The following is a 26,381-nucleotide window of genomic DNA, read 5'->3' as shown; positions in this document are numbered from 1 at the left end:
CATATAAATAAGGTGAATTATGCTGATTGTCTTCTTATCTGACAAATTGCTGGGACAGATCCTTTCCACTTACGCTATGGCTTATTCTGCTATTTAGGCAGAGCAGTTCCCATTTGCTGTGTGTATGAGATACCAGCGTGTCTTCCTGCGGACTGATGCATTGCAAGCAGGAAGGAGCAGCACATCCAACGCTGGCTGCGGATGACGTGGGTGAGAGAAGCAAAGTCCTTCAAAGCCTTGAAAATGGAGGGGACAAGTGAGTGGGACAGCAGGGCTGTGCTGTCCTAGGAGAGACCCTGAGGGGTTTCATCCATGGGGCAGCTGTGACAGGAGATGCCACAGGACTAGAAGCTGGGAATATGAGGAGCTGGCAGACCCCAGGACCCCAGCACCAGCAGTGGTAACTCACCCTCAAACCTGGTTTCTGCCCAGTAAGGCACTGCAGCACTCGTGCCCAGCTACAGCTGGAAAACAGGTCTTGTGCCTCTGAAAATAAATGTGGTGGCACAGATACAGGGGTCAAATGTCTGTGCAAGGCAGGGCTGTGACACATCTGATGCCAGGCTAGCTGGCATCCTTAGCACGGTCCTGACCTGGTGCCCCTGGGTTGAGATTGATCCCATGGAAAGTGCCCCTCATTACAGCAAACACCAGGACATCACAAGATGTGTGGGTCCCGTGGGGGTAAGTGCAAGGGGTCAGAGATGTCAGGTGCCCCGCTCCTGCCCAAACGAAGGGACATCCAAGATGACATCTGAGAGGAAAGGGGACAAGAGGCAGAGAAGTTCCCCAGGTTCCTACGCATCCTACACCATGTCCCACCTCACTCTGTCCTTCCCAGCTCTCTGGCACAGCTGTCCTTCTCCTCCAAAGGGCTGGGAACAGCTCTGGCCATGATCTGGTTTCCTGAACTGTCTTCCATCACTCTGGCAGGTCCTTAGAAAAATGAACATTAAAGAGGAGGGGGAGAAACCTCCACTGTTCAAACATCTTTAGCTTTGACAAATAAGGCGTCCGGCTGTGAAAGGCGAAAGGAAATTAATTTAGAATCACATTTTAAGCACTGCTATAAAGGCAAAGTATCTTCTCTCTAATTTTTTTCCCCCCAAGCAAAAAATGAATTTCCCTGATATTTATAGAAAGATTATTAGGGCCACAAGGAGTGATTTATATCATCTCATTCCTGTAATGGAGAATGAAAAATTGCCGGGGCAGCAGCCACTGGAATCCTGGTTTTGTCTGTCTGACAATTAAAACGGCTAATTTCCAACTCCGACAGATCCGCTGGGGTTATAAATCATTCCAGAAAGGCACTTTTCATCATGAAAAATGAACTCTGCACCAATCAACCATGAGAAGTTTAGATCGGAGATTTGTATCTGTTTGCTTTTGTGTGTAAATACATGTACTCCGGCTCCACACCCTCCAAAGGAGATGCCAGGAAGGAGGTGCTGCCCCTGCTCATTGACGCTGGGCTATCGAACTCCCGCTGCTATGAAAACATCTGCTGAGGATGAGTGGGACAGGGAAGGTAGAAGGGCAAGATGACACTGAACCTTTCCCTCCGAGGCTGGACAAAGCCCAGTGACACTTCTATCCTCTTTCTGATGCCACAGGCCCTGGAGAGCTTCACCCAAGAGCATTGCTGGTTGAGCAGTGTGGGTCCGAGTCCATCTGCCTGTGCCCACCCCATGCAGGGATGCAGGTTGGAACACATTTCCTCCTGTGCTGTGCCCATGGGTAGGGACAATCCCACCAGAAAAAGGCAGGAGAGCAGAGAATCAGCTCTCAGGAGAGAGACAGATGTGTCCAAGGAAACAGGCAAAGAGGTGAGCTGAGCACAGTATCGATGCCAGGGCTTCCTTCCGCCTCCAGGTTTTGGGCTGGTGATCTGGACAGACCACACCTCCAGCTCTCAGCTCCCTGCAGCGGTGGGGCTGCCCCCCAGCCATCCAGGTGGCCTGCGTCACTGCCCCCTCCACAAACAGCACATGGCTGGTCCCATGCACATTTCACCCCACCCTCTAACCTGGGAGAAGAAGACCCTTCCTGAATTATCAGATCTATCCCAAGATGACTTTCAAATCATTCGTTTGAGGGCAGAGGGAGTTTCTGATAGAAGCATTTATTCTGCTCGTCCTTCCCACTCCGCATAGCTCGGGACCCCCGGGGCTGGCGCAGTCCCCACAGCACCTGGATCCATTCCAGCCCGGCGTCGGACGTCCTAACCTTGCATCAAGTGTTCCTAAGACAAATGTTCCACTTGACATTTCTATGAAACTCAAACAAAAGCCCTGTACTCTTATTTGTGCTGCTCCCCTCAACACCTCCCATAAAGAAACCAAGAGCAAACAAATCTGTGCGGTGGGCTCTCACGGGGGACCCGAGCACCGTGCTCTGTACACACACATCCCCGTGCCTGGTGCACGGCTGCTGCTGGTCACCCTGCTTCCTTATCGCAGTTTGTACAGTCGCAGCCTGACGCCTGCCCAGCGGCACCGGAGGCCCCCGGGAAGGCTCCCGGCACCCCCAGACGGCAGGTCTCTGCAGCAGCCCCCGGACGGGTGATGGATGGAGGCGATAACCTTGTTTCATAAAAGCTCAATGTTTCCCTTTTTGATTTCCTCTCTTTCAAACCCCCTGGCAAAGGGAAGTGAGTGGGGTGGCACTTTGGAGAGGCCAGGTGGTGGTTTGCTGGAGTGTGACGGAAGAGGTCTGCTGGGGGCACCGGGCTGGGGTCTCTGCGCCATGCGTTCCGTGGTAGGGGAAGATGGAGCCAGGGCAGCCCCCATCCCAAAGCCATGACCTGTGCACCAAGACCCGCCACTGTCAAGCTCAAAGAAGCTTCCAAGGAGCTCCCCCGTGGTACCAACAACACATTTTGGAAGCACAAAACAGAACAGCAAAGGCTTGACAGTGCTTGGCCTCCACAGAGGCTGGCTTTCAAAGTTTTTGTGAGCAGGTATCTGTCCTCAGCCCTTCCCCAGAGAGGAAAGAGCCCCTTGCAGCCATCACTCCCCTTGCAGGCACCGTGAACGAGAAGCAGGGACTCACCTGTGCAGGAATCCCGCTGCTCTTCATAGCCAGCACTGCACACGCACTTCCCAATGGGCACCAACCATTCTCCCTCAGCACTGCAGTACATTTTGGGGGTGTCCCTCTCCTCCGAGTGGCCTACGCACTCTCCCCGCACTTCCACCAGGGAGGACGAGTCTGCCCCGGTCACAGCCTCAGAGAAGGACGCCAGGTTCCTCACCATTGCTGGGCACTTCTTGTAGTACACCCTCACCGAAACGATGGCGATGCAAGCACCTATGTCCTGGAAGGCCAAGTAGAAACCCCTCTTGCTCAGTGGCCCCACACCCCGCACCTCCGTGTTCAGCTTCAGGCGCCTCACCCCCAGGTCCACGTTGGTGAAGCTCTCGTCAGCTGCGATGGTGTCGATCTTCGTGAACTGGCTCTCCCGGGTGCTGGTGCCCAGGTCTCGGTCAGATTCCAGGTAGTACAGGTTGAAAGTCTCCTTGCAGGTGCCCAGCACGCCTGGCATGCTGTTACAGTCCCTCAGCGTGAATTTAATCTCCGCGTAGACCCGCCGTGCGCCGTCCCGTTGAACCCAGTTGGTCCGTAGCCAGTTGTTCTGGTTGGGGGTCATGACATTACAGACCTGGTAGGTGTGGATGGGGCTGAAAAATTCATCCATTTCATTGATCGAATCCCACTGCAGGACAGAGAGAGAACAGGTCATCCTGAACACCCGCTGAGCACAGGGTATGCCGTCACCCACCCCATGAAAAACTCCCTCTGCATCTGGAAGAGAGGTCACTGCCACCATAGGCCAAAGGAAAATGCTGATGATCAGAGTTTACCCAGTGCTAATCTGGGCAGCAACTCTCACACCCCACCCTGACGAAGGTGAATGGAGAGCACCCCTATTCACAGGTGAGAATGCTTGCAAGAGGCTGATCTGAGGGCAGAAACTGATGGCAGCGTGTGTTTTGAAGGGCTTCAAACCCCCCAGACCGTGTCTGCAAATCCCTTTTCCTGGTGCTCAACACGCTGGTCACAGCAGCAGGAGGAAGGCACCTGCATGATGTTCACCTGGATCTCTTCTGGCTCCTGCCATCTCCATGAATGAACTAAATGGACTGTTTTCCAGCTGGAGAATAAATTTTGGGATGCATACCATGGAGTGAAGAGGAATCATGCAGCAAACACAGGACTTCCAGCAAGAAATGGGGGTCCATGGGGCACAGACCCCCCTTTCGACCAGGCAGGACGAGGTCAGTGCTGGTCCTCAGTGTGAGCCCGCTGTTGTCAGTCCAGCATAGCAGCTGAACTGGGGGCTGGATCTGGGAACCTAAGGTTTAGAGCTTGGTAGCTCTGGATTTAAAATTCAGTGTAGCAGCAGCATCAGGGTGAGCTTGTGGAGGGTGTGCTGGGCAAAAGCAGGTGGGAGCAAGAAGGACTGTGATGGAGGGGTGGTCTGAGGAGTCACTGGGTAAGTTAGGAGGGAACAGGGACATTTGTGTCACCCAAGGGAGGGATACTAAGTGGTTTTGACTGACGCAAAGTGAGAAGGCATAGTGAGATTTTGGATACAAATGAGCTCAGTAGTTGAAGGACAAGTTGAACTTAGTTGTCGGGACCTACAGGACACTTCTGGGCGTTCACTCTTGCCTCACGTATCTTCCTTTCCACCCTCTTCAGCCCTACCAGCCCCTCGCTGGGACACACAGCCCTTCCCTTCTCTGGGAGCTTCCCACCCCCTCTTCAGCCCATGTCCCTGTCCAAACCAGGCATTGCCATCACTAGGAGGGGCCTGGGGCACCTGAATTCTTCTTGAAAGAGAACGAAGAGAAGAAGAGGAGGACAAAGAGAAGCAGAACCTTCTGACTTTTCCCTGGTCTCAGAAACAGGTTTTGAAGATGCCTGAGTCCCACCACCACGCATCAGTCCAGTGGCGAGGGGCAGCCCCAGCTGCAGCCCTGGAGAAGCTGGGGAAGCACCTGCCCCCCCCTGCTGCACTCCACGTCCTGCCTGCCAAACCGTCACCCCCACAGCCCCACCACCCCCACAGCCCCACCACCCCCGTTCCTCAGACTGCCGGCCCTGCCTGCATTGCCGAAGGCAGCTGGTGGGGAGCAGCCCCCTGGAGGTCTGTGCGTTGGCTGGGGAGACGAGCAAAGCTCCAGCAGTGGTGCACAGAGCAGAAAAACAGATCTTTTAAGTAGCCTTGAAAATACTTTAAAATAAACCTCTGGGCTTGTTCTGATGGGTGAAATTGGCATTTTTGTATGCAAGTGGTGACCCATTCTCCATTGCAGATGCAAAACCAATGGCAGCCCAGAGAGAAGGAGTCTGATGCTCAGCTGTGAGAGACAACAAGGGTGCAGATCTGCTGGGACCAGCACCCAACAGCGTCTCTGTGTGGCCACCAGCGCTGCAGGGACAGGACACAGCTGGGGGAAGGCATTGTACCTCCGGAGAGTAAAGGATAGTGGAAAGAGATTTATCAGTGATACCTGTAAGACAGCCCGCGCCCCTCTCCCCTCTCCGATGGGAAAGTGTTTCCTCATTTAACCTCCTTGACCTGGGAAAAAGGACCCTAACCCCAAAGTTAGAAGGACCCCAACCTGTGCCTTCTACTAGTGATCAGAGCAGCTGTTTCAGTGATGTACATCTTCAAAATTCCCCCAGAATCCCACCTTTAGGAGGCAACTCTGCTTCTCACTCCTAAAGAGCTGAAAGCAACCTGGAGAAGGCAGCAGTTTCAGGTGCAAACTTCAATGAAACGGGAACATGGTGGCAAAGGGTGTGAAAGCCAAGTCACTGCCAGGAGAGAAAAATGTTTCTGGTTCTTTTAAAATATCATCCTCTTGAACTCCAGAAATGCCCAGGGTCATCCTGGGTCCTGGGATCACTGGGAACCTGCTCTGCACCCCAGCGCTCAGCTAGACAACATGGGAAGTGGTCAGGCTGCCTGTGTGCCCTGCTGGAGGGGTGAGTGGCAGCACTGTTCTTGTTATCCCTCAGCTTCCCCAGACACTGAGATGAGTCTGTAGAAAGTGCTGTGACACCCAGGACACTCTCCTGCCACTTGGCCAGGGCGTGCAGGGGTGCCCTGAAGCTTGTGCATGGCAGGTACAGCACCAGGGCCAGCAGGACCCAGCCAGCTCCATGCTCTCGCACCGATGTGTGCACGCACCACGGCGCTGCAGAGGGTGTGGAAGTCGTCACAATTAATTGAGCACAAATTAACACAACATCTGTTTCCTGTCTTTTTCCTGCTGGGTTCCTGGGGGAAGCCAGGCAGAGATGCACACGGGAGGAGGCACATGGGGCATGGGCAGAGCTGAGCAGGGTGAGCTGGGATCTCCCGCAGTGCAGAGCCAGCTCCCCTCTGCCGTGCCTGGGGGGCTCAGCGCTCTCCAGTGTCCAGCAAGAGAAACAGAAGGCCACTGTGTGCACCAAAATGCCTTGGTCTCCAGCTGATGTGGTTGCTTCAGGTCTCCAGCACCACCAGACATTTACTTCTCTCCCAAATCTGGCTGAGGAGATGGTGCTCATGACCATGATAGCCCCACATCCCTGTGGCACTGCCAGAGCTGGCAGCACCCTCACTGCTGTCAGAGAGCGGGGACCTAAACATCCATCGCCAAGCTCTGGCGATGATCAGCAACCACCACAGGGGAGAACTTCGAGGGTTTCCATTTACAGCATTGTTCTTTCAAACCTGGTGCTTTCTGTGCAGCAGTTGGACTGCCAGGCCTTCCCTTGGGTTGTACCCAGCATCATGGGACCCCAGTTCAAGACTGGTCCAAAATTCCATGCCCACACCACTGGCCAAAAGGGCAAGTGTTCCGCCATCAGTGGAAAGGTGCGGAGGGAAGCTGGGGCACCTGAACGGGTGCCACAAGGCAACTCAAATCCCATGAGTTCTGCCAGGTCCGAGGAGCTGCCGGGCATTTGGGATGGAAGAACCTGCTTCAGGGATCCCCATGACTTTAAGGGTTTTTCAGTTTCATGATAATTACAAGATCTTATGGCCAGGGAGAGGAGCCTCTGGCCATCCGCAGCTTTGACGCTGGGTACCATCGGTTCACTGTGCGCGCACCCAGCATCGCCTGCTCTCAGCTGACAGTTTGAAGTAGCTTTTATTAAATGAAGCTCAGCCCGGCCCCCGCCATTGTGATAAGATCCCCTAGTGAGACGGAAATGAGGACATCATAATTAACGTGGCGAGCGCACGCACTGGGGGGGGACATGATTGCATCTGTATTCAGGGGTTTGCCTAATAGTTTAAATTAAAGTCAACACCAGTTATAAAAAAAAATTCCAGATTATGAAAGGCAAAAGATGCAAACACCAGATATCTGGGCAGCTGAGCAGGTCCTAGAAACCTCCCAGGGCCTGTGCAGTGCAGCAGAGTGGGGAGCAGGAGGAAGAACAGGGGGATGAATGCACAAGGAGAGACCACGTCCCTCTGGAGAGGCAGCTCAGGCTCCCACCGCCCTTGCAGTGCCCACAGAGGGACCCAAGGGACGAGGTCTCCCCAGCCCTGCGACGGCTTCCAGGTCTGCCTGACATCACAAAACTGCTGCTGCCACCGGGACATCCAGAGCTCTCCTTCCTCCTGAGAGCCAGCACTGAGCTACAGCTCCTGTCCAGGAGCTGCCGGGTCCCTCACTCCACTGTTACAGGGAGGGAAAAAACAGAGAGGGATGTTATTGCAGCTATAAATCTTCAGATGGGAGGGGTTAATGGAGATAATCTCCATGAAATCAGTCACTGCTGTGGCTAAGGAGGGATTTGTCAGGCAGTTAACTACCCTGAGCTTCTCTGCAGGTGATTAACTCCTTGTAGTGACCAGCGTCTGGGGAATTAGCAATAACCCAGCATTTACTGAACAAGCACTGGGAGATGAGCTTTTATCTCAATTACTAGTCTAAATCTTTATTTTCCAGTCTTCCTTTCCTACCGATCTTCTTTTTTTCAAAGAAAATTAGTTTCACCACAGTTTACCCTGTAACTTGCTGGTGTTCCTGGATCCAGGCAGAGATTCCAAACTGGAAGAGAAATCCAAGAAATGGCACAAGGACATTGAAGTGACAGAGGGCAGAAAACATGGCCCAGGAGGATGGACGAGATCCAATATCTTTTGTTAGAAAGGCAGGACCCTGCATGGGGGTGAAAGGGTGAGCACACAGCACAGCTCAGGTGGGGACAGGGGCCTTACAGGGCGACCCTGCCCTGTGTCGGGGCTGGCATGTCAGATGGGGCTCATCCAAGTCCTGAACTTGTTGTTGACTGCAGGACCAGAGCCAGGCAATAAATAAATAAACAAATGAAGTCACCTGTTGTGTAGGGTTTGCTCTGCAAACAGTTCAGTCCTGGGGTGTTTACAGGAGCACCGTACACCAGCATGAAATACCCACCACTGGTGCACAAACATCACTGGGGGAACATCCTACAGGCAAAAATTGTTGCCCGTGGTCTCAGGTGGTTGTTTAAGTGAATATGGTGCCTTTCTGCCAGTTTTCTCTCTGAGCTACATGTAGAATGACGGAAAAGCACTTCTGGCTGATTGTGCCCAGGGGCCTCAGGAAATGTCCGTTTACCAGGAGCAGAGTGGCAGAGACAGGGAGGTGCAAACCACCTCTGAAGGGTCTTTCTAGGTGCTCCCACCAGCAAAGCCAACAAGGAGTGTGCCTGGTGCTCGCTGGGCTGAGTCCAGCCCGTGCAGCAAAGGGGATGCTGTGGAGAGAGACCATGGAGGTGGAGGCAGACGGGGAGGCTGTGGGCAGCATGGGGGGCCTTTCTCCGGCACTCAAGGTGCTCCCATTATAATTAGCTTTTGCAAGGCATCATTCAAGTTCCTTAGATACGCTGTGTCTGAACAAAATCATTTCCTGTTTGACTTTGTAAATCAAAGTAGACGATACAATAATTATTAATAATATGTTGACTTATCTCATCAGCGTTTTAATTAGTCAGTAAAAAAGCAATTTGCAAAGGGGCCGATCAGGGTCCCTCTGATCCAGCAGGTCACGTGCGGAGCAAGGAGAGGGGAGAGAAGGGCACTGGGGCACTGGGGCATTTTGCTGGGGAGAGCTGGGAAACTGGAGGCACAGAAGGGGAAGGGGCAGCCTCTTTGACGGCACTGATAAGAGTTTAATTTTCAATGCAAAGGGAATTGTTCTGGGGATGGAGCGAGCTGCAAAGCTCCTGGGAGCCCTTTGAAGTTATAATTGAGAGGAGCCACAGCCTGCGGGACAGGGATGCTCCCGGTGACCCTTCCGCGTCTTGCACGTGTCTCCGGGGTGGAGCTGAGAGAGGGACGCAATTAAACCCCTGAGCAGCAATTACAGCCAATTACCCCTCAGTTAATTGTCTGGCAAGAGGAAATGTCAAAACAGGCCACACATGCCTCCCTGATGGCCTGACACTCCCCAGGCCCGATGGTGCCGCTGACCCCCGCTGTGCCCACTGCTCCCAGCCCCCTGCTCCACTGCTCTTGCTGGGCACAGCAAACCCAGAGAGGAGAAAATACCTTCCTGTGAGGCAAGTTCACCCTGCCCACAGGTGTGATGAAAACATCGGGACTTTGCAAGAGGTACCCTGCCAGTTTTGCACTGCTGATGCTTTGGACCATTGTCCAAAAAGCTCTGGGGTCTCCCAGTCCAGAAGAGGAAACTCCTGAGACTCTTGCCCTTCCTCTTGGCATCCCCTGGAGCCCCAGAGAGGTGGGACAGGACCAGGTGCTGGAAAAGCAAGGCATAGGGACCGAGACAGTGGCCACAAGTCCCCTTCTTAAGCTCCTCAGGCTGCAGCCTGGGGCTTTGTGCTGTTTGTGCAAAGATCCAACCAGAGTGACCCACCTCCCCATTGTCACCCATGCGGTGGCCCTGGGATCACACAGGGCAGGGAGATGGAGAAGTGGGTAAAGCAAAAACAATCGTAACTTCAGCTGGGGAGCCATGGTCAGCAACGCTGCCCCTTGGCAGGAGAATGTGTGACGGATGTTTCTGTCCTTGGAGGGAGCAGAGAGACAGGGGAAATCCTGCACCCTCCAGCACCCATTGCTCACTGCAGCCGTGGCTCAGGCAGGACAGCCAGCAGGTAGTGAGGGAGAACAGCAGTGGGGGCCGCTGCCAGCTTTTTTCCAGCAGGAGTATCTGAATTACGGAAATGGCAGCAAAAAATAAGGGAGGTCAAACAAAATCTGGCTGCACAGTAACCCACCACCTCCACACTACACCAGCAGCTGGGGTCTACCCAGCCCAGGGCTGCCCGAGCTGCAGCACGCTGCAGTGGGCAGGGACGGTCCCAGGGACAGCAGCAGTGCTCCTGAGATGGTGACCAGCAAACTCAGTCCCTCCCCTGGAGCAGAGATCACACCAGGCTTCGAGCCATGTGCACACAAGGTACCAAGCCTGAGTCACTCAGCATCTCTCCCACCTGAATCTGAACCCTGCTGTAGGGGATGCTCAGGAGGCATCTGCTCAGTGCCAAATCACTGAGAGCAAGTTTCCTACAGCAGCTTCTCTGAGATACCAGCACCCTATCTCACCTCCTTTTTGGTGATAGCAACTGGATCCAAGTGCAAATATACTACTCAAAAAGCACCTGGAGCTGAAGGACCAGCAAGAGGGTAAAGGAATGCTCTTTCAGGATGCTACAAGGCGATGGCCCATGGGGGAAGAACCACAGTCAAGAAAAACATTTAGAGGAGCCATAAAAATATCCAGCTGGAAAAGATACACAAAGTTGTTTGTGCAAGAGCATTGCGTTCCAATGCAGACACCCTCCCAGACAATGTCCAAGCCAGTTTTCACACAGCTGTATGATTGTACTCTCAGTAACAAGGCCATGAGTCGGGCAAAAGCACAGGGTAAGTGAAGAGTGCTGTTGCCCCACAGCTAAGACTTGCACGAGGACACAGCAGCATGTCCAAGAGCTGGGTTTGCCTTTTTTTTTTCTTTTTTTATAGTTTTTTTGGCATCCAATAATAACTCTTCTTAATAAAAATCACTAATCAGATAGAGACTTCACACAAGCACTAGAGTTCTGGAGTTGCTGGGCTGCTGTGCATCTGCTGCAGTGCAAGAGAGCAGCTCAGCGGTGACTGCCCCGCAAGCCAGCCCCGGCACCCTGTTGTCATGGAACGCATTACACGTGACAGCCCTGATGGGTCGGGACCCAGGGTTCACCTGACGGATTTGCAGATGTACAATACAAGATGCTGCATCTTAACCAATCATGGAAGTCCCTGATGTGGTGAGAAAGGGGCACCTGTAGGCTCTGGGTCTGCTTTGAGAGTGCAAGGTCCTGCCCAGTCATGCCTGTGTGTCCCCAGGGCAGCGAGCTCAGGTGGATTCATCTTCATCCAAGTCACCTAGGTGATGTGATGGATCCCATAGATGTCTGACAGCTAGTGGTGGGCCTGGGAATGTGGTAACAACAGGTGTCTGGAGAGCTGGACTCATGGTGGAAGATTCAGAAGGAGGATGGTCTTGGGCAGTCTGTGAGGAGTGGGGGGTCTGACTATGGGGAGGAATTGCTCAGGATGTAGTCAAGGACAGAGCAGTGGAAGTGGACAAAGGAAAACAGCCCTCGCTCCCAGAAATGTCCCAGAAACATCCTCACTTCCAGGGGAGCAGAGGAATCCCTGGTCCCTGATCTCCTGAACATGCACCAGGCCCCTTCAGGGTGCCAGGATTTGGAGGAAGGGCTGGGATGAGATGGCAGCAGCAGGGTGACAGGACAGGGGTACACACAGCCAAGGGCACCCTGAGAATGACCATGAAGAGGACAATATCACCTTTACCAGGAAATGGCAGAAGAGGGTCCAGTGGCTGGAAAGTTAACCAAGTCAAACCCACATAGTGATGGGGTTTTACCAGCCACGTGTTAACAACATCAGGATAGGACCCAGAGAATTTACCACCACTGACAATTTTGTAACCAAGGATGTTTTTTTCTAAAAACTGGGATTTTCTGAGATGCAAGTGAAACGCCAGGTCTGAAGGCCTGTATTTATGCAAGAGATCACATCACATTAGCTCTGCAGTCCCCTCTGACCTTGTACCTCTGAATCTATTACATTTCCAGGATAGTCATCATTGCAACAGCTAACTGCTAAAATTAGAGCTGAGTTAATGATTTAATATATTTACACATGTGATAATGTATGATATAAATCTGATCATCGCTATTATGAATTCACAGTTCTGATCCCTTCTGCTCAAACAGTGCAGGGACTGAAAGTCTCAAGCAACAGATCAATGAAAATTATGAGAGGCCTGGGAAGATTTCTGTAGGAGGCAGAATTGAAAAGATTAGGACCATTTAGTTCAGAGAGGGGATGAAAAAGAGTGGACATGAAAAATCAACACAGCAGCGAAAGCCAGGTAGGCACCCCTAATTTTGTACATGCAGCAAGCCCCACTGTGCCTTGCAGTTGGTCCTGTGTGTATTTATGGGATTGTTTCTGTTCACTAAATGAATGAACAAAATCCTTACAGCCAGGTCACCGCTGCCATTTGAAACTCACAATTTCCAGAAAGCTGCTGCGGCAGCAAAATCTGGACATGGAAATGCAAGTAAAGGGAGCGTGTGGCAGTAGAGATGTAGTAGGGATGGCAGGCTTACATGGGGGTCACCACCCCTGCATCCCTCCTGGCCACACTGCAGGGCTGTGCATTTACATCTCCATTCCCTGTAACAAACCCTCCGCAGGGGATGCTCCCCTGCCCCTCCTGCCCGGTTCCCACAACAAACTCCTCAGACTACAGGCAGCTGAGAGTTCCCCAGTCCTTTCGGACTGTTTATGCTGACACTCCCCCAGTGCAATAAGGGATGAGTTGCTTCTCAGCATGAGTGTCCATGGGGCCACCTAGCACTTGAGTTCCCCCAAAGCGTAGGACTTGGTGACAACCTGGTCCCTACCAGGGGACACAGAGAGTTAAATGGCATTTCCAAACTGGCTATATCTCACTGCTAGCCTTTCAGGCTCATATTTCCTAACAGACATGTTGTCTTTGGCCCATCAGCACTGACCAAGGCACCAGCCTGAGGCTGGGATGTTCATCCACCCTGCCCATGGGGACATGTCCCATTGGGGTCCCCCAAGTGCCAACAGCCACTCCATACTTACCCCATGTGAGGGATAAGTCATCCAGCCCCAGTCCCCCTGGATTGTTGACGTGTCAAGCAAGTTCACTGGAAAAAAACAGGAGCAAAACGCTGCGTTAGAAAGCTTTCTCCCCATCTCCAAGGGGTGAGGAACTGAGCCACCACAAACCACCCCTCCTTGCACCCCACTCACTTGATCGTCCCCTGTGCCCATCGATCCATGGGGACGCTGCCAGGGACCTGCCTGGCTGCAGCTGTGGGGAGAGGGGAGACAGCAACAAATGGTGCTCCCCAGAGCTGCTGGTTCAGGGTAGAGTTGGGGTGGGGCTCTATCAGTCCTGGCCATAGTCCTGGCCCTCAATAGAGCAACATGTCCTTTTGGAGGAGAAGGCACTGCAAATCACAGGTCAAAGGGGTTGCAGAGCAGGTCAGAAGGGATAGAAAGCAAGGAGGAACTGGAGAAACAAACTCCAGGCATCAAGCTGGCCACCAGGCCCACCCTGGGCCAACAGCAATACAACCAGAGCATCACTCCTTGCTTAGACACTTCTCCTATGGAGGCTCCAACAAGCCCTTTAGGATCACATCCCTCTCAGCATCACTGTTTTGAAGTCTGCACTCCAGCAGCTGCTGTAATTACACACTGCAGTGCCTGGCTCCAGCACAAAGTGACCCCCCATGGTCCTGGCTGACACCCCACTGGAGAGGCCAGACCATGAGGGAAAGGCTGCATGAGGAGGCCTATCAAAGCCGACTCTTCAAAAGCCCTGCCACCACCAGGAGCCCAGCTTAACGAGGAGGCATGGGCAAATCTGCAAGGAGAGGGCAGCAGCTTCTGTGTGGGGAGAGGCGAGGATGCCTTTGAACATGCTCAGGAGATTCCCATGGAAACCTGTGCAGTGTCAGCAGGGGGGGCAGGGGGTGCCACAGCACTGCTGTGTGCACAGGGTGAGCTGCCCCTGGGTGTCATCTGCTGCCCCACACCCGGATCCCTCAGCATCAGGCGGAGGAGAACCTTGCCACTGCTTGATAACCCTCTGATTTGCTCAGCACCTGGGGAAGGACCCCAAGCCCCAGCACCAGGGTACAGATCCAGAGGGATGGAGGTTGGGACAGGGGCCAGCCAGGTGCCCTGACCTTTGGGAGTGAGTGCAGTGGGCACCGACACCAGCGTGCCCGTGCCTCATCACCCTTCATCAGCACCAGGCTCCCCCAGGGACCTCCAGTGCCCCCAGCTTTCCCCAGCACTCTGATCTGCAGTCACCCAGGAAGGTCAAACCCTCTCTGGATGCTGTGCCCACTCTGGATGCTTTTCCTCACCCTCAAGCAGCACCAACATGGACCTTGAGGCAACTTGATGCAACGTCCCTGCAGCAGCGCGGGGTCTCAGCCGGTCCCTGGGCTCTGGAGGGACAATGGTCTCAGTGCAAGGCACCAGCCTGTCGTGACAGGGACAGGGCACGTCAGGACAGCGGCTCCAGCCCCAGCAGAGCCTGGCTCAGCGTGATGCCGGTCCCAGCAGCCGGAGGAACGGGTGCCACTTTCATTTACTATTACCAGGCAGGGAAGGAGAAGGGGGAGAGAGGAGTAGAGACGTGAGCTGGCTGTGAAACGCCCGGACATCATGCTCCTGACAGAGCAGATTAGGAGCTTTTGAGGCATTTATTAATGTTAGCAGAACAATTTGAAAGAATTTCCAGGGTTTCTTGTGTGACTCCATTGGCCCAACAGCAGGCCAAGCCCCTCCACTCCCCGCACGGTGCTGCTCCCACTGCTAAAGAGGCCCCTTGCCCTCAGCACGGAGTAATTACCTCGGAGATCTCAAATCCATTTTTATTTGTTATTGTTAATCTGAAGATTTTCTGCCTATTTTCCCTGGGTAATTCACCCAGCAGGAGCCCGGGCTCGGGAGTTTCCCTGCTCGCAGTGCAGGAGCACAGTCCCGGTGACCCTCAGCAGGCAGGCTGCGGGGAGGGGACCGCTTTCGCAGACCCTCTCTCCCCCCCACTGTGGTCTCTGCACCCTCTTTCCCACGCTGAGGTGCTCAGCAATGGATGCATCTGCCTCTTCCTGCTGTCCAGGCAGCATGAGAAGCCTCCATAGACTGGGGTCCAGCTGGAGCATTGCGCCGGGGAAAAGACGCTGAGGCTGGAACAGGCGTGGTGGGACACATGGTGTGTCTGCACAGCAGTGCGGGGGACCTGGAGCCATCTTGCTACGCCCCATCCCACCATGTGGACCATATGGTTGTCACCAACCTCACATAGATGAGGAGGCTGTCTCTTTTTTTGGGTTCTTTGGTTCACGAATAGCTAGACAAGCATGCATTCCCCGCAGTACACTTGTGGAGCAGGTTGCTCATGCCTCTTTGCATGAAGAGGGCTAAGATACTTATTTTATTTCTGATCGAGCATTTCAACCAAGTGCATAGGAGTTCCATGCATTAAGCCCACTGCAGTGGGCATTGCACGAATGTAAAGGTGTTGCGTGTCCAAGAGCTCATGTGTTAACTCGCTGTATAGCACATTTCTCTGTGGATGTGAGCGTCCACTGAGCAGAACTGTTACACGCTGTGCTTGGATACGAGGAGACCAATACTCACCCAAAACCCGACCGTCCATTTCAGGGAGAGGCTACAGACCCACACCGAAGGGAACCCACAGCATTGCATGCGACAAGTACCCCGTCTGGCCCCATGGAGGTGACCTCCTGGCTGTGTCACTTCTCCGGGGGCGATGCTCGGGAAAAGCCCGCTCTGGATGCCGGAGGGTGAGCGAGACGGGCACAAAGGAGCCCTTTCAGCCGAAATGTTTCTCAGAAAACGTGCCGGTTTGGGAGACCTCTCTCCTACAGCTGGGCAATTCTGTTTGATGTTATGGACTGTCTGCACATATCAGTCTCAAACTGCAAGCTCCATTTTGTTTTCCCGAGCACCATTTTGTATTTTCCCTATTCTGTGCCTTGGCCTTGGCTCGGCGTATTGAGCCAAAACACCAGGAGGTGTCAGGGGAAATTCTCGCACTGGTGGAAAAGCTGTCAAGGCTGATTGCCCATTCAAATGGAAGCACCTAGGAGTGAGCAGGTCGCTTCCCCAGCATCAACTGGGGTCCTGAGCCGGAGTCTCACGCAAGGCAGACCTACTCGCTCCTTCCTAAAGTTACATCATGTAATGTTGCGTGAGTAGTGCACATTGCAATCTCACACATGCAGATTATGCAGGAGTCAAAGACTAGGTGTATGTACACGATGAACATGTATAATTAAAACCTTTTATTTTATTTAATTTTTTTTAATCTATATCTGTAACTGTATCTCTATATGTACCCATATCTACCAAATTCTAAACACTGCTTGGGATGACTGAGGAAACCAAGGTAGGGACTAGCATCTAGGAGATGTACATTTTAGTTGGGTCCATACATCTCTTGTGCTGCAGAAAGAGTGAGCACTCAGAGACCCTTCCCAATACTTGTGCTGGTGACTGCAGCTTCTTCAGGGATATATTGCAACCCTACAAACAAAGGCACAGGCACCTTGGATCCCACATCTAAGCATCACAGGCTTGGGAATGGTGCCATGAGACCCAGGGCTGCCCAGCCCAGGGGAGCCCATGGACCCTCAGCCCGCCCGAGGTGCACAGTGGGGTGGTGGGACAAGCCTGGGGTTGTTAGCTGTGGGATGCATGAGCCCCAGCTTCTAGAAGAGCAGTGGGGGACCAAAGAGGGCTCTGAGCTCCCTCACTAATTGTTAACCCACTGCGGTCCTCACTCTAATTACTCTGCCATCTCCCTCCCAGGCAGGGGCTTTGTAGCGCAGGCGTGGGGAGGAAGGGTCAGTGGGAGCAGCCCTGTTCCCTTGGGCTTCAGTTCCTCTCTATCACAACTTCAAAGGCCTCCCAAGATTCACAGCAAGGCTCCCCCCCATGCAACAACGCCTTTTGCATTGATAATTAAACTCTTATCAGCCTGGTTAGGAGCTCCTGCTCCCTGCTACCCATAGACAGGCGGGTTCAGCCCCCACAGCCCCGCGTGGATCTGCACAGCCCACGCCAGCCCCACAGCCCCAGCCCCACTCGCTGGGGGAACGACATGGGGAGGGTTATCCGCAGCAGAAAGAGAGGGTCAAGCTCTGGGAAAGGGGAAGGGAGAGGCTCCCTGAGAGAAGGGAACAAGAGCCAGCGGCTTTCATTTCTCATAAGCTCAGGCAGGACTTTGAAGGGGCAGGTGGGGCCGGGGTGGGTCAGCTATTTGTGTCCCACCATTTAATCCAGGGACATGCTGAATAGGCAGCCACGACCTTTCCAACTTGGGAAGCAAAACCGAGCACAAAGCTGTGTCTTACTGGCCTTGGAGCATTGCAGGGGGACAGGATGGGATGCTTCACTTTCAGTTTCCCCATCGCTGGGACAATATTTGTATTTAAATCAAGAAAAATAGTCATTTATTCATCACCACATGAAGCCAGCTTTTGGGGCTTCGAGATAAAAGCAGCAGAGGGAAGGTCAGCTCTGCCCGTTTGGGAGCCGTGCGCAGGGGCTGTGCCCCAGGGATTGGGGTCAGCACCGCAGCCGTGGGGTGATGCGCCCCAGGGATCGGGGTCGGCACCGCGGCCGTGGGGTGATGCGCCCCAGGGATCGGGGTCGGCACCGCGGCCGTGGGGTGACGCGCCCCAGGGATCGGGGTCGGCACCGTGGCCGTGGGGTGATGTGCCCCAGGGATCGGGGTCGGCACCGCGGCCGTGGGGTGAGGCGCCCCAGGGATCGGGGTCGGCACCGTGGCCGTGGGGTGATGTGTCCCAGGGATCGGGGTCGGCACCGCGGCCGTGGGGTGATGTGCCCCAGGGATCGGGGTCGGCACCGTGGCCGTGGGGTGATGTGTCCCAGGGATCGGGGTCGGTACCGTGGCCGTGGGGTGATGTGCCCCAGGGATCGGGGTCGGCACCGTGGCCGTGGGGTGATGCGCCCCAGGGATCGGGGTCGGCACCGCGGCCGTGGGGTGATGCGCCCCAGGGATCGGGGTCGGCACCGCGGCCGTGGGGTGATGCGCCCCAGTGCTCTGCCGCATGAGGCCACATCCAGGTGGGCTTTGTCCAGCAGCTGCGGGTTCGCAGAGCCGCGCGAACTCCGTGCACAGCGCCGATGGTGCTCACATTGGCCCCCGCTGGCCTCAGGCACGAAACTTAGGAAAGCATTGCAGGTAGATACAAAGCGTGTCACCAAATCCAACAGGAATGTGGGATTTCCACATTTCTGGAAATGCCAGAGTCAGGCTGAAAACAAAACATTAAAAAGAAACATTTTCAGACAATTACTGCGAAAAAGCAGTGGCTGCTTTTTGGACGTGCCCTAATTCCCATTTCAGGATTTCTTCTCAGACCTCTGGATTGTTGCTCTGAACTTTCTGTATTTAATTTTATATCATTTTGTAATGCATCAGGAGCGGTAATACCCGTAAGGACTGCCCAGAGGGTCACCCCTTTTCAGTATACCAGGAGCAGGAGATACTTTGATGTAGGAAGAAAGCTTGTTTGTTCAATCAGTGCTAACAAAAAGCTGCAGTTCAGGTTTTAAAAATAAAATGATCAACCTGATCCTTCCAGACCCTGCGTGATATCGTGTAAGATAATGTGCAGCACGAGAGCGTAACCTGTGCTAGGACTGGAGTGCCGTGCAATAATGTAAAAAATGAAACAAAACAAAACAAAATAGCCTGAATAAAGTATTTCCGAGGCTGAAAACCTTGAAATTGCAAGGCAGCATTTTTTTCCCCTGAAAATCACCCATATCAAAAGCCAAACAACAAAAAAATGTTCTCTCTCAGAAATATAGGTGAGAAAATACAGATGTAAAAATGCTCGTGTTTCCAACTTGGTTTGAGTGGGGCGAATTGAGCTCGCTGGTTTAGGCAACCCAAATCAAAGCGCACACCCCACCCGCCTCCGGGGGGGTGTTACAGCCCCGGTGTGCACCCCGACATTGGGGCACACACAGGTTTCGGTGTAAACGGTGCTGTGGTCAGCTTGGACATGAATAGCTGACTGCAAACGTTAAAACACATGGGTTGTCCGAGGGCTTGAGGATGGGGTGAGCGCACGTTTCCATGTGCCCTGGTCCAGGAGCTTGTGCCGATGGGGAAGGAGTTATTTTGGGCTCCAGGGGCTGCTGGACTCGTTGTAATTCAGGGCAGAAGCCAGAGGAGGAGGTGGGAAGGCTCTGGGGACGGTGGGGGGTGAGAAAGGTCAGGGAGGGAAGAAATTCCATGGAAACATCCGATGCGAGCAGGGGAAGGGGCAGGACTGCGGCAAAGCTGCGGAGGGGGAAGCGCTGGGGAGCACCGCGGGCACCTGAAGGGTCCCTGCAGACCCAGGGGACAGCTCTGCCGGCCTGGTACTCCCAGGTCTGGGTTTGACCATCTGAGAGTCACGCGAGTCCTTTCCATCACAATGTCCCCAGCCTAAGGGATGGCAAGGTGACATGGGCTCGTCCATCTGCAGTGAGGAGCCCGCACCCTGCACAGCCACCCCTTGGCATCTCGTTTGGCTAAAGCCCCGTGTGAGCTGATGTGTTCAACTCACACACTGTCAAAGGACAGCTTCTTGCTTCTCTGGCCAGTGTCCCCAAAGCCAGGAGCTCGAAGAACAGGTGAGGGACCTGCCCCTGGACCAGGACTTGCCACTTCACAACAAACTGCAGACCAGGTTCAGGGGCAGGCTGAATATCTCATGTCACCAGTAATGCAATATTGTGACAGTCTTTAAAAATTATACTGGAGTATTTTCTAACACAAAATACACCTCTTCTGCTCTCAGTAAGCAAAACCTCTGTAGTACAGACTCAGGGAAATGCGAGCCCTTTTCAGAGAGGTTTGTGCCGTTGTCCTCACGTCAGTCCTGACTCCCTTTTCTCTTTCCTCAAGTTTTTGGGGTATAAAAAAAAAGGTCCTAATTCACTTTCATCTTTAGCTGCTGAGGTTTCTGGCTCCTGCTGTGTTTTTTGGGAGTTGAAGCTCATGCCAGGCAAGCCCCAGATCCTTCTCCCAGGGCACCTCAGCACTTCACTCCTCACCTGCACACCACACGCCTGCTCGGTTGTCTCCTGCCTGTTTGGAATTTCACAGGTTTCTTACCCCAAATTGTTACTCCCTGGTGTCACTTCAACCACTTCCCATGCCACCCACAGTGACCCAGGTGGAGCTGGTGCTGGACACCTGTGCCTGTGGCAGAGCCCAAGAGTCCATCAGCGGGACAAACCCTGCAGTGCCCTGAAAAAGACACCGTGCCCTTCCCGCTGAGTCCCGCGTCCAGCAGCCCTGGCAGAGATTCGAGTTTTATCCTCTCTGGAGGGTTCACTCGGGGAATGTGGATTTTTCCAAATGTGCTCACTTATCTGGATTATCTGAAGGGGCTTTGGATGGCAGTTTTTCAGGCTGTCAGATGGTTTTTCCCTAATTTCTCTGAGTACGTATTTCGCTCTCACACCGGCTGGCCACTCTAAACCACGCTTAGCTGCTTGAACCCCAGTGACATTTTTAAAGCGAGTTAATTTCTTTTAAAGGCAATTTCTTTGCTCTCTTAAAAATAGCTTTCTAAAATGGAACACTTTCACGGACAAAAATACCAATACTAAAAACATTTGAGAGGACAGGCTGAATATTTCTTGCCACCAGTAATGAAATATCATGAGAGTCCTTAAAAATTGTGTGGAAGAATTTCCTAGCACAAAAAGTATTGCATCTGAGGAAGGATCTGGTGCCTTCCGTGTGCCCTTGATACTGGGATGGACCTGGTCTGTCCAGAGATGTTACCACTCGCTGGCGTGGTTAAAGCATTTTAAATATGAGAAACTGGAGATAGAGGTGAAGATGCTCCGGGCACAGCCACGATACCGGGGCTGAGGGAAAAAACCACGGGAGGGGAACCCGCAGAGCCCGATCTGCTTGTGCCCAGAACGGGTGCACGGCACCTGATTACACTGAGCGTACTTTGACGGGAGAAAAACAGGGTTTTAAGTAAGAAAAGCCTAACAAGACCAAAGGGTGGTAAGGTGAAGACAGGAAAATTCGTATGAGGGTAAAGAGTCCATTTTTTTTAAGGCGGAGGCTGATGAGCCATTAGCACAAATTATTAAAGGCAGTGATCACTCTTCCTATGCTGGTGTCTGCAGCTAAACATTGAATATCCTTCTGGACAGCATCCTTGGGCCAAACACAGTTTGTTAGGCTTTATTGGTGTGGTTGGACCTGATCTATAACAGAGTTACATCCTTTATGTGGTTATTTGTGACCTTACATCTGCACAGGCAGGACGGGGGTGGCTTTTTGTTTCTTTTCAAAATAAATACGACTGCGTGATCCCGCCGCTCACTTTTGAACCGCCAGGGCCGAAGGGGTTAATTGTTTCTCTGTGACAGAAGAATAATTTTGAGAGTTGGTCATGCAAACACGCCGGGGTTAGGAGAATAAACTATCAAAACTGTCAGGGTATGAATAGAGTTATCATATGAATGGATTTGCCCCCGGAGATAAAGGCAGCACCGAAGGCTGCCAGCAAGGCGAGCAGGGACGTACGAAACACAGAATCCGAACAAAACAAAGAGCAGAGGTGTCAGGATGCCTGGATGAAACCGGCGATCCCCGGAGCCCTGCCCGGCGGCACCGGCGCGCAGACGCCCACCCCAGCGGGACGCGCGGGACGCCGCGCTCCTCCCTCCCCAGCCCGGCACCTTTCGGGGCTGCGGTTCATTTGGGGGTTTTTGTTTTGTTTTGTTTTGTTTTTCTTTTGGGTGAAATATTTTCCTTAATCATTTCTCATCATTTGAAAAAAATAGGGACTTTTTCGTTCCTGTAGCAATTCAATGGTTTTTCAGTTGTGCTTGAATTCGGATACATCAGATCTATTTCCTCTGTCACCAAAATGAGTGCCCATTTATTTTCACTGTAAATAAACCCCTCATGAATTCAGGAAACGAGAATTCAAGGAGAATGGAAAAAAATCTCACAGAATAAGCACATTTCGTGCATCGTTGTGTTATTTTTCTGCAAATTTGGGGGTTTGATTTTCTGGAAGTTTTATAAGCTATTAATATAAGAAGGATGGAAACGAAGATTAGACCGAAAACATAGTCCATGAGTCTGCCTAAAATCATGGAAGTATTCGCTTTATGTCAGCATTTTGTGAGCGATCAAAAAATTACACACCCCAGAAATGATTTATTTTTTTCAAACACATCCCAAATCAACTCCCTGTTTTAAACTAATGCTTCTCCATCCGCCTGCCACCAAAAGTCTGTGTACGAAAAACCTCTTGTTGTTCTTACGGAGAAACACGGCATCCTCGCAGCCTCTTTACAACTGAAAACGCTATTTCCTCTCCCTTCCAGAGCTTTGCTTCTCCCGCAGCCCCGACTTCGGCATTGCCACAGAAAGGGTAGAAAAGTAGTATTGAACAAATGCGCAGATGAGTTTTTACCTCTTTTCCTGTTTGTGCTCAGGGACAATTAATGAGATTACAACTGAGAGATTAGCAGGGGAGATTGTCACAAACCCTTCCCCTGGCCCCCGATTTCGGCAGCGCAGCAACCCCGCTGCTCGCCCGTGCATCCCTGTTGCAGGGAGGAACAAAACGTCTCCATCACCAACCCCATGGTGCGGGGAAAGTGAGAGCATCCCTGTGCCATCAGCTCTGCATCCTCCCCAGTATGGTCCCTGTACATCACACTGTCCCCGTCACCCGTCGCTTGCCTTAGCCATTCCTACGTGCCCTGAAATGCTGGGGCGATGTCCCCGCGTCCCCCTTCCTCGCTGCACCATGTTTCGCACCGAGGTACCGCTCAAGCTCACCCGCGGGCCACGGGTCTGTGCTGTGATGGGGATGAAGGTCGCCCACCTCGCGGACGGAGGGCAGAGCTGAGCCTGAGGCATCACCTGGGAGGCTGCAGACTCCAGCAGCAGCATTTGAAGTGCCATTTTCTGGCAGAAAGCACAATTTTGTCACCCCCTGCCCAAGCCCCAAATGTGGTAATTTCTGCTTATCTGATTTTTGTTCAATACAAAGAAGATATTTCGTATTTTATTATTTAACTTTAATTCATGGTGTCGTGTAAAATACCCGTTTTAGTATTTCTGCCTATGTAACACAGTGTGATTTTAGTCTATCACACTGTCTTCATATTATTGAAAATAATTTTTGTCCCTCCCTGCTCTAAAGCAATTTAACGATTTCAGACAAAATTTTTTCAGTGTTCCAAATGAAAATCTTCCGCATCCTGCACGTTTTCACTCATTTTGAAAAAATATGAATTTTGGCTTTCAAGGCATTTTGCAATGGCTGCCGCGCTGAAATGTGGGGATTTCCCAAGGAACGGCGATTCCCTTTTCCTCCCATTTCCAGAGCACTCACTGCACACTAGACTGAAAGGAATAAAAAATATAAGCTCAAAACTTCTTGGAACAAATCTTTTAGGAAAGAAAAAGGCATTGGGAGCTCTTAGATGGGGAAGAAAATCAGTTTGAAGCCATTTCTTCAGGTTAACGTACATCCTTATACACCAATTGCTTCCCAATACGCACACGCGGAGTGCAAAGCACACCGGCCTTAAATTTGCTTTGTGGCTGTAATTTTCTACTCTGCAGCTCCTAAACGAGCATTGCGCTTGCTGGGCAGCGTGGCCGGAGATGCAGGGCCAGGCGCGGGCCGTGGCTGCGGGAGCAGCGTTGGTCCCGGTCAGCACCTGCGCGCACCGCGGCTGCACCCTCGCACCCGCACGTGCCATGGGGTAGCAAAGCCCAGCACAACCGGTGCACAGGGGACACCAGGGCTGTGCTTGACGTTGTGCATCCCTCTGCGTTTCTAGTCCCATCTCCATGCTCGGGTGCTCAGTGATCGGCACCGCAATCGCCACGGAACGGACACTGCCATCAGCCCATCCCAACACCCCAAGACACTGGGCGCTGTCAGGAGCCCGCAGCCATATCCCTGTCTCCTGGATCCATGTTGTGGGGCCCAGCTGGCACTGAGCTGCCCCGTGCTATCGCAGAGCGGTGTCCCAATACCTGTGGAGGCACGAGGATCCTTGGGCCAGCGGACAGAGCACCACCAGCTTTCTGCAGGGTCCCGCACTTTGTCCTGATGCCATCCAGCACCTTCCACCCAGTACAACCCAGACCCATCCCTCTTGGTCTTCCCCAAAGCCCAACTCATCCCAAGCCCCACGCATCCCCCCAACCAAGGTTGTTATTGAGACTAGCTTTCCTTTCCAGAGTCCTGGGGGAAACCTGGGTCTTTCCCAAGTGGGGACAGACAGACAGCAGTCCAGCGCCTGACTGACACAGACACCGCAAAACCCACCCCAGCAGACAGTGATCTCCTTCTCAGAGGAAAGCAGAGAGGCCCCAACCCGTCTTGTCAATGCCCAGGGTTGGCCCAGCTCAGACAGGGCTGCTTGGCTTTGCAGGGCTGCAGCACCAAGAGCCCGGGGCAGCGCCAGCAGCAGCCTCACCGCACTCTGCCCAGGGCTCGGGGCACAGGGAAGTCACTGCACCATGGAGCAGAGTGTGAGCAAGGGCTGGGGATGTCGGGGTACTGGGGTCCCATCCTGCACCCACACAGCCTGTCCCCAGCAGTGAGAGTCCAACTCATCCCCCACAAGGGCAGGAAACACGATGAGGAAAGGAGTAGAGGAGTGCCAGGAAGCGGATGGCTGGCAGAAAACAGGGTTAGGATCAGCAAATAGCTGGAGGTGGGTAATACGGATGAGGAAGACTGTTTGGGTGGGAGAGGACGTGCGAGTGGGTGTTAGAAGATGGCAGTAACCTCAAGGACCCAGCCTGGTGGGGTGCCACAAAGTGCACCAGGCATTGCGGTGCCAGCCTTTGGGCCCAGCATGCCGGAAGGGTGGCAGGGATGCAGGGACAGGAGAAGGGAGGGGTGCCACTGCTGTCACTGGGTAGGGACACCAGCACCAGGACTCGCTGCAGAGTGCTGTGCTAGTTGTGGCTCTCAGGCGTAGCAGAAGGGAGGAAAGATGCTGCTGCCAGTGCCAAGGACATGCTCAGGAGTGGGAACGGCAGATCGCCGGGTGATGAGGATCAGCAGACCTGGGAAGCAGCCGTGCCGCCACTGCCAGCGCGGACGGAGGCAGGCGAGCAGGTGGGTGGCAGGCAGCAGGAGCAGCTCTGCCGAAGCCAAGGGGGGCCCAAGATGCCGGAGCAGCGCTGCGCTGCTGACAAGGGCCAGGGACGACCGCAACCAGCAGCAAAGCGGAGTGTCAGGGTGGCAGGAGCAGGCCTGACGTGGCCGACACCGAGATGTTGGGAGACGGTCCCTGGCTGCATCCCTGCTTCCCACTTAGGAAGTTTCTGGCCCTTTCCCTCATGACGAGTTCCCCACCCGAGTGCCCTTTCAGCCCCCTGCACCCTCCGCACACCCTCCTGTGCCCACCCACTCGCTCCATTGCAGCCACACCATGGGCCAGCCCGCACGGCCCTGCACTGCCGCCGGCTCTGGTGACGGGGATAGCCATGGCTGAGCTGGTGCCTGCGTCCCCGTCCCCTCTGCAGCCACCCCTGCATGCTGCAGCAGAGCCCTTGCAGGGGAGGCCAAGCAGAGCTGGCAGCACTGCTGCAGAAATCAAGTCCACAGCCCAGCTCTGAAGTTTAGCCTCCAATGCAAAAGCTCCGGGATCAGTAAACTCACGCAGGCAGGAACCGGAGCTGCACTCCCCTGGGAGAAGGGAGAAGCTGAGCCCGGCAGAGCGAGCAAGCCCATGCAGGTGCATCCAAACAGCCACAGTGATCCCGTGGTTTCCCCCAACACTGGCTCATTGTGCCAGGGCCACCCCATTTCCTACCTTCACTGGTGGTGGCGGAAAGGCAGGCAGCCAAAGCGATGACGATCGAGAGCGAGGATGTCAGATCTCTCTGTGCCCATGCCATGGTCTGGTGGGGCCACCAGTCGTGGGACAGAGCCACCTTGCTCATTCCAGCACCTCTGCGAGCAAGTGCCCGGAGCTACGGCACACGCCGGCTCATGCAAAGGCACTTTGCGCACATTGCTCGCATCCACACAGGAAAGCGGCTCGGCAGGGAGGGAGCAGCCTGCCCGTCACCGCTCGCAAGCCAATGGGGTGGGTGGGCTCTGCAGCGAGCCCCCCTTCCCACGCCACACACACACGCTGTACCCAGCCCGAGCATCGGGACAGCGGGCTCCGGCTCCCCCCACCATCCGTCCTCCCTCCCTCCTGATGCTTCAGC

At 53.6% G+C, this 26,381-nt stretch overlaps 1 protein-coding gene across 1 annotated transcript in view; it reads right to left on the bottom strand.

Annotated features, from left to right (window-relative positions):
* Positions 1-26,148, bottom strand: part of EPHA8 (EPH receptor A8) — a 53,444-nt gene extending 27,296 nt beyond the window's left edge. The window contains exons 1-3 of the mRNA XM_065854914.2: positions 25,979-26,148; positions 13,157-13,221; positions 3,055-3,718 (exon numbers count right to left, since the gene is read on the bottom strand). Of these exons, the coding sequence (XP_065710986.2) occupies positions 3,055-3,718; positions 13,157-13,221; positions 25,979-26,108 (859 nt within the window). The 5' untranslated portion in view covers positions 26,109-26,148. The remainder of the gene's footprint in view (positions 1-3,054; positions 3,719-13,156; positions 13,222-25,978) is intronic.
* Between the last annotated feature and the right edge of the window lie 233 nt (positions 26,149-26,381).

The sequence above is a fragment of the Patagioenas fasciata genome, chromosome 23, assembly GCF_037038585.1.
Source record: "Patagioenas fasciata isolate bPatFas1 chromosome 23, bPatFas1.hap1, whole genome shotgun sequence".
Lineage (NCBI taxonomy): Eukaryota > Metazoa > Chordata > Aves > Columbiformes > Columbidae > Patagioenas > Patagioenas fasciata.
Note: the sequence above shows the minus strand (reverse complement) of the source record. Positions and strands in the feature narration are given on the sequence as shown.